This window comes from Electrophorus electricus, chromosome 3, assembly GCF_041902795.1.
Source record: "Electrophorus electricus isolate QZ-2024a chromosome 3, ASM4190279v1, whole genome shotgun sequence".
NCBI lineage: Eukaryota > Metazoa > Chordata > Actinopteri > Gymnotiformes > Gymnotidae > Electrophorus > Electrophorus electricus.
In genome coordinates this window covers 3,350,306-3,358,405 of record NC_137499.1, presented here as the reverse complement: position 1 = coordinate 3,358,405, position 8,100 = coordinate 3,350,306, and the positions used below count along the sequence as shown (strand labels likewise).

At 43.5% G+C, this 8,100-nt stretch overlaps 1 protein-coding gene across 1 annotated transcript; it reads left to right on the top strand.

Moving 5' to 3' along the window:
- The first annotated feature begins 2,015 nt into the window (after positions 1-2,015).
- On the top strand, positions 2,016-6,668 carry zgc:153993 (apoptosis regulator BAX). Its single transcript, XM_027012266.3, has 6 exons — positions 2,016-2,383; positions 2,769-2,817; positions 2,950-3,111; positions 3,788-3,920; positions 4,290-4,394; positions 5,595-6,668. Exons 1-6 carry the CDS (start codon positions 2,317-2,319, stop codon positions 5,691-5,693), a joined length of 615 nt encoding a protein of 204 aa, XP_026868067.1. The 5' UTR covers positions 2,016-2,316; the 3' UTR covers positions 5,694-6,668.
- The last annotated feature ends 1,432 nt before the right edge of the window (positions 6,669-8,100 follow it).

The window sequence follows — 8,100 nt, the reverse complement described above, 5'->3', positions numbered from 1 at the left end:
AAAAAGGAAACATTTAAAAACTAGATGTCATGAAAGGGGCACATCCGCATCAACCACCAAAAACACCTCCACAAAAGCCTCCTTATCCCGAAAAGCACCATTAGCTGATTAGCTGTTTCCCAAATGATGTACACTTCCTGTCCCCCTCTACAACTGATGGCACAATGGGGGGCTTGAATTGGAATGAGAAGATAAGACACCTGGAGTCATCAGGCAGATTCCGCCATGCAGGTGTACAGCATCAGGGTGTAGGGACTTTTGTGTGTGTGCAGACAGCATGATCTGGATGTGCACGACTGCGGTCATTCACTGGGCATGTGACTGTAAGAGTTGTGGTAACAGTTACAGTAAATATTAGGTAAGGGCCTGGCTTGTATCATTTCCCATGACAAAGAGTTCTACAGTGGCTGTGAAACCTCAATGTGGAGCACCTGTGTATGCCGTGACAGACTTGGCCTGAGGGATTCCTGTGTTTGGGATGACATCTTCTCATGTCAAGTGTTTCTACCTTATGCTGCCCTGGGTTGTATCTTTTCATTGTGTCTATGATTTTTGATTTTCACTGTTAAATCTGTAACTACTAACCAGTCAGTTTTGGTGCAGTTTGTGGCACAGAACTATATAATGAAACAGTCCCTTTATTAGCCAGAAGGCCAGAAGCTATGAGAGATCAGGATTAAACCCATCTTTAAGATGTGGGTGCACACAGTATACCCATTACACTCAGTACATCTCATCTGTGACTAAGAGCCCCCGTAATGAGTAATTTTGTCCAAAACTGGACTTAAACTGAGTTCTGAAAATTGTTCAGCATTGCTGGCTCAGCATTTAACATTGAGCTTCATACTAAATTAGATGCATAACTGAGCATATCAAAGTTAATTCAGTGTAATGACAAAAATATCCCAATACATGAACAATAGAATGGGCCCAGCTTTCCTTCCCTAGTCATGGTGATCCTCTATCAGATTTAGACTAGCACTAGTTAGTACTAAGTGTGATTTCTGGACTAGTACACTGCCACAACCTATTTCGCTTGCCTCTGAGCTTTACTGAGTTATGATATAACCAGTTAGGCAGTTGAACGTAATAAGGAAATTGAGGTTTGAGGGTTGCATTGTTTACCAAAGAATAATGCCAATAATACAAAAGTCCATTCTGTGAAAGACCGAAAACCCGCATAAAAGATGAGTTTGGTGTGGCCAGATCTATGAGTGTTTAGGTCCACTGCTATTTGATATATACGCATAGCAATTCTTAACTTAGTACATCACAAGTATATCCCGTGTGCTACCCAGTCCGGGAGGTTTATCAGATTCTTTCCACCGCAAAATTTAGTAAACACGACAATATCAACGTTACATGGCGGCATATGTCAGGGCTTCCCAGTTTACTGAGTCAACAGCGACATCTTCTGGCCGAAATGTTTTTATTAATGCTCCTAGTTGAAAAGTGTTAGGGGCCTCGTTTCCCAAAATAATAATTAAGAGTTAATATCATCTTAATAGGAAGAAACAGAATGCGTTTAGTGTAATGCTTCTACCAATAAGAAAAGATGACCTTTGTTTTACGATGCTTTTGGTTTACAACTTGATTAGAAGTGAATTTTGGCCCTGGGTATGCTAGATCTGAGTAGATTCAGAACATGGCGAGAACGCATGCCTTTATACTCATTGCAAGATTTTCCAGTCTAACAGTTGTTTTATGTATAGTCGGTGCGGACAAGAATAAGATTAAACGACCTCATTTATATTAATAAATGAACACGCTAATTCATATTAATAAATTAACAAACTAATTTTATAAATCCTTTGACTTTTTCCTCTAAGCAGCAATGAATTCTACGCAGACTAGCGTGCCAACAGCGTTTCCGATAGAAATCTAGTCTAATGCCAGGCTACCTCTAAAGTCCGTTTTAAGTTACGAATTCAATTTGAACTGATCCATAAATAGCTGAGGACACACGCGTAAAACACCGTCCGCCCTCTTCTTATAAACCATGGCCAACGTGCCGTCACAGGCCCATTTCCGTACGACTTCCTCGTTTTTATGCCTTAAACGGACGCGAAACTTCTGAAGTTACCAGCTAGCGCTTTCACTCTCGCCTAACTTTGAGCAACTTTGAGTTATTTTGATGGTGCGCCAAAGCGGTGGACGTAGTTAGCTACCGACAACGACAGCTTAAAGCAGTTTTTCTGTTGTTTCTCTGCGAGTTTGTCGGTCATTAAAAATCAGATCTCCACTCCGACTCAGGCGAAGCAGAGTCGGGCTGGGTGGGCCGTCCAGCCTCGTAAAAAACTTTACATTAGCACAACAATGGCAGACGCTCATGAAAACGATAGAACGGACGACGGTGAATCGTTAGGAGCCACGGGCGGCGAAGGTAAGAGTTCGAACCGAACCAACGAGACGTCGACACAGGCGTCCCCTCTCCGGCCTGGGCCGAGATAGGCCGAGTGCTGCTCAGGGCGCACAGGCGACACATTAGAGGGAAAATGTTGCGGATGCTGGAATGCGTCTTTGGTCTGGATCAGCCTTAGTTTCTGTGATGTCTACGCAAGTTTCTGCCCCTCTAATGTATCAAATGAATGACATTTGGGAAGTTGTTACGTCACACCCAGAGGTGGTAGTCGATCCAGGTTTCCCTGTTGGATGAAAGGGTCGCTTTGCAAATAGAGGGAAACAAATATCGGAGGTACTTACAGATGTTGAGGAATATAAGTGATGTAGTTGATTAATATTTTTGTAATTTTCTGTTTTCCCTCCAGATGTTACGGATGATAGGATTATAGAGGAAGGCGCAATAGTACTGAGAGGGTATATTGTATACATTTGTTTATTGCAGATTTGTATATTTAAACATGTTCACTTATTAAATTATGGTGTGTTGCGGTCCCATTTCCTGTCTCGCTGTCCATTCATTTGCCTGTGGTTTGTGTTCGTGTGAAGGTATGTTATCGAGCGGTTTAATGCGGAGAACCCAGCCATGCAGGTGAGTCCGGTGGCCCTCGGGGGAACAGCCGACGAGGGATCCGATCCCCATGTGAAGGAGGTCGTCGATCAGCTCCTTAGGATCGCTGATGATCTGAACCGCAACGCTGAGCTTCAACAGTAACAATTACCCTCGAATTTTTGTTTCGTTTTGGTTTTTCTGTTTTAGAAGTGCGAGTTCAGCTGCCATTGTTACATATTTATTGGTTGCAACATGCCACTAAACATTTCTCAGTGTTCTCCTGTTTAAATCAAATTAACAGGGGATAGTACAGTATGTTTATGGCATTTAGCTGACGCTTTTATCCAAAGTGACTTACAATTATGACTGAGTACAATTTGGGCAATTGAGGGTTAAGGGCCTTCCTCAGGGGCTCAACAGTGGGAACTTGAACTGGCAGCCTTCTGATTAATAGTGAAATACTATAAATACTGCGTGATCACCACCTCCAAGAAGGCTACCCGACCCAAACCACAGCAAGGGCACAATTTCAGAAGCATTTAGCTGAATTATAATTGTTGTAGAGTCTGGTGAAGATCAGTTGTCTTGAGCTGTCATGACTAGAGAAACTATAGCACTTGTGGCTGTATATAGTTTTAATCTACCTAATATGTAGTTAACATATCCAGATTTCCCTCTTATTTATTTTATCATAACATGATTTAAATTATTTATTAATTATAATATATTGAAATACAACTCTTTAATAATTGTTATTATGTAGCATTCATTTGGAATGCACAGAGTATTGCTGTCCTGAGGTCTTGGGACTAATCAGCTTATGCCTGTGGACAGCCTGATCAACACCGTGGAGGCCAACTGTGCTCAGGATGTGTTCATGACGGTGGCCAGGAATATCTTCACAGATGGCATTAACTGGGGACGTGTGGTGGCTCTCTTTCACCTGGCATATCGACTCATCTACAAGGTAAAGCTCTCCTACCATAATGCCGTAGGTTTAGGTCATGCTAAAGGTCTGACAGGCTCTAACAGCTTGGGTGCATGAATTTGGCTTGAGATGCCCCAGAGGATAATGGCAGCTCCAACAACTTGATATAAAGAATGACCAGGTGGCATTTCTGAGCAACCTTATATTTTTAAGAGGTACTTGTCTTATTTGTGTTTCATTTACTAAAGCAGTTTATTTTTGTTGTTTAATTGCCATGTAATTGCCATGTACATATACTTGCTTTGAAATGACCTCATGATTGTTCCAACATGGTAAAGTGATACAGGAAACGTACTGTATAGACATCACAGAAACTACTGGACTAACCAGCGCCCTGTTTGCCCCTAGGCACTGACTCAGCAACACTTTGAAGTCATCAGGACCATCATTAGCTGGGTATTACAGTTTATCAGGGAGAACATTTCCTCATGGATCAGACAGCAGGGAGGATGGGTAAGTTTTGTTGTGTGTGTGTGTGTGTGTTTGGCCACCCGTACAGAACCACACAGGTCGACGCGGATGAAGGCCACCACACACAGAGACGCACCCACTCAAGTGCCAGGAAGCAAAAGGGTGCAAATTCAGACGCATTCCATTCAGGACTACACGCCCAAACCCACTGACCCACTGTGCACCAGACACACATGTGCTGTATACATAATCATGGCTACCCCCTCCCAGGATTACACAGTAAACAAAAACAAAAGTCACATGTGAACCGCAAGCACTTGTGTGTGGGTGAACTTGGCAGGCCTCCTCATTCCCCTCCAACAGTCATTATAATTGCAGAAACCAATTACAACTAGTTTAACGAAATGTGTACACACACACAAACACATACATACAGAAGTAGTGAGGCTTCTTGCCACCATAATAATTACTGCAGGGCAGATAAAATGAAGCAGAGGGTGGGCAGGTTTTTTGCTTTGCTATGCAAATTCTAGATATCTTGTTTTGACTCCTGCTTATGGTTCTGCCTGACATGAGAAGCAGGCCGTTCCACCCTTAGCGATGCGCTGTGTGCATGTGTGGCCCAGAAAGCTCTCCATGCCTGGAAGAGGTTCGCCAGACGTGACCGTAAAGGCAGCAGTACGAGCGCTCTCTGGGTCTTCAAACGGGCCCAGCGTCATGGAGGATGCTGTGCTGGATGGAGGATGGAGGATGCTGCTTGAGCTGAGGATCCTGGCAACGGGCCTCGACCTTTCAGCCCAGCTGTGTGCATGAGGCCAGGGGTGGAGAGTGTGAGCGTGCACAAGATTGGTGGTTTTAGCTGGCTGTTATGTCACAAGTATCTCGTTCAAGTGAAAACACCAGCTTCTTCTTTTTCGCCATCCTAACGCAGCCGAGTTCTAGAGACAGCATCTACGACAGAAACTCTTGTCTGTGGTCAGGGGTTAAATAAGGGAAGTATGAGAAGCAAGGCTTGTTCCATTGAAATTTCCACAAATTAGCATGCCTTTTCCCAACACTGTTAGTCTGGGCAGGTGCCACGCCCCAAAGGCCTGCCTCTCGCATGCAAACCACAGGCAAATATTCTGTGGTTGCACATTAACGTGGTTCCGTATTAACACAGGTACGGGTGTCGAAAGGGGAGTGGAACGGAGCAAAGGCTTCCGTCGGCACTGACGCTCGTGCTTTCCCCGTGTTTTGCAGGAGGGCGTCATCCGCAGCGTGTCCAGGTGGCGCACCGTGGCCCTCGTTGCCGCGGTGGCCTTCGTCGCGGCCGTCGTGTACTGGAGAAGGACCCGCTGACCCCAGATGGTTTGAAGTCCTCCAAACGGCGAGACACTGATTCCCGTATTTGCATATGTGGAAACTAATATGACGAGCAATAATACAATCACTGATCAATGATCAACACATACGTAGACCACATATTCCTCAGGTGATTTTTGCATGTGTGTAAACTTGTTGGGTTATTTACATGGCGTCATTAGGCTGGCTGAGGAATGTTGGAGCCAATGCAATGGAGACTCTACCACATCTTTTGATATTTTTTTTTCAATTCTCTGTGTTTATACTGTAATGCATTGAGCTATTTATTAACATTTTACTCTCCACTATGTAGTGTTTTACAGTCAGGGACTACAGTCTTTCTCCTTAGGTTTTAACCTGTAGCCAATAAGTGCCATCAAGTTTTAGCTCTACCTCTAAGTAATCAATGATCTGAGAACAGCCCATCATAAGGTTTTACATAGATTTGAAGGACACATTGTATAGATTTTATAATTAAAAATAGCCAGAAGCTGTGTGAAACTGAAGTTTGTTCTGACAGGGTTTGTGTTTATTATTTCAAAAGATAACACATATACCCAAGATAAGATACACCCAAAGCTGAGTTTGTATATTAGTCTTATTGCTTGTGTCAGTCCGCGCCTCATAAACCAGCGAAAGCCTTCTGTGATCTGGCCTGGGTGCAGCAGCTGGAGTTCACCTTTGAACCTCGTGTGACAGGTAGAGACTTTGGATAAGATGGTTTTGACAGGCACTAGCTTCCACATTCACACGTGGACTACGTTTATTTGGAAACAGAATAAAGTGGGAGAAAAATGAGCAATAAATTAAATGTATAAGGCTTATATATAATAACAAACTTGGAAGAAAACAGCTACTGTATGTGCAAAATATGTGAATACAAATTAATCATGCTAAATGGGGGAAAATTGGACAGTTCTGTTTGTCTGTACTTGGTCTTTGTTTACGTTGTAATAAATGTAATCAAATGTTCTGATAAATTAGGTGGTTCTTATAAATGGGGGAAATGTTGAATTTTCTTAGTAAATGTCCTATGAGTCAGATGGTATACAGCACAGCGCTTGTTAGCCTGCAGATAGAGCTGATGTTTTCCTCGCGACCAGACAGCATTATCAGGCTTTTGAACTACTACGTTCTGCCTCGAGGCTCTCGCTGTAGCTAAATTTACCGCCAATTCAGCCTGCGCACTTCAAGCCCCCCCCCACGGTTTCCCCACCTCCTCAACAGGCCTGCCTTCCTTTCGATGTGCCCCGTTACAGTTACATCAGCTACAGTTAGGCAGCGGAGTGGCCAGCGGTGGCATGTGGACGTGTACTGTTCCACCGTTTCCTGCTCTGCAGTGTGTCCATGCTTCCTTTATCCTCGCATACCACTAGAAAGGCACCATGTGCGAGCCGAAGGGAGGCCTTTTCCTCCCTTGTCCCGGGCTCTCGGCAGCACTCGCATAAGTGGAAGCAGATGGACTCGACACAGGCTCGGGGAAGGGCAGTGCACGCGCTAAGGGTTCGAGCCCTGACACGGCCCTCCTGCGCACTCTTCAGTAGCCTGCTAATACAAAGCCTAATGGGTATCAGTGTATTTTAAAATTGACCTAGAATAGTATAGCATGAAATAATTATCAGGTTAAAATGCTTAGCGATAGATATATTTACTTTTTAATACTTTATCGTAATTGGCTCAGGTTCATGGTCATCACTTGACTGTAGTGATTGGCTTTAACCACCAGGTGTCAGGTTGAACTCGTAGTGAGATGCAGGCTCTCTGGGAGAGCAAAGATCTGCACAAGTGAGATGGATGTTTGTGGTGTAAATGTGGTCAAGTTTATCTTTAGTTTGGCTTTTTTCGGACTTCCAGAGCAGTAGATCTTACAATGGGAGCTTTTAATTAGACAAGCCTGCAAAGTTGTTATCTCAGGTGCAGATGCGTGATTGCGTGCTGGAGTCGTGCGTGAAAATCACTGACTGCAAACAAAAAGCATTTTTGCAGGGCTTTATGCTTCTGCACCATTGCACAAAAAGGAATTGCCTCACTGGGACTCAAGGCCAGATGTCTACAGCTGTGTGGTGATGGTGGTCTTTCACTTCCCCACTGAACGCTCAGCTCGCTTATGCCTTTGAAGAAAGACACAAACCCACAACATCCCTGGAATTCAAGTAGCATCTTTTGCTTATTATCTTTTTAAATTATTAAAAAAAAAATCTTTGAATGTGATGTTTTAGTGCTCGCAATTTTATGTTACAGAAAATGGTACATGGGGTAAAACACTGAAGAAAACCACTCGTATGCAGGTGTTACTTATTAGTGATATGATACTTAAAGAGGTTAAATTGAGAAATGTGCTTATTTTTAAATGGAAATGCTTTATTTATGGTGCTAGTGTAAAAACGGTGATGGGTTCATGTTG

Bases quoted from the DNA above. Each gene is read 5' to 3' on its own strand.
- zgc:153993 (XM_027012266.3), top strand. From the start codon at position 2,317: ATGGCAGACGCTCATGAAAACGATAGAACGGACGACGGTGAATCGTTA. The intron at 2,818-2,949 runs GTATATTGTATA...GTTCGTGTGAAG, and splicing joins GGCGCAATAGTACTGAGAGG to GTATGTTATCGAGCGGTTTA. The intron at 4,395-5,594 runs GTAAGTTTTGTT...CGTGTTTTGCAG, and splicing joins TCAGACAGCAGGGAGGATGG to GAGGGCGTCATCCGCAGCGT.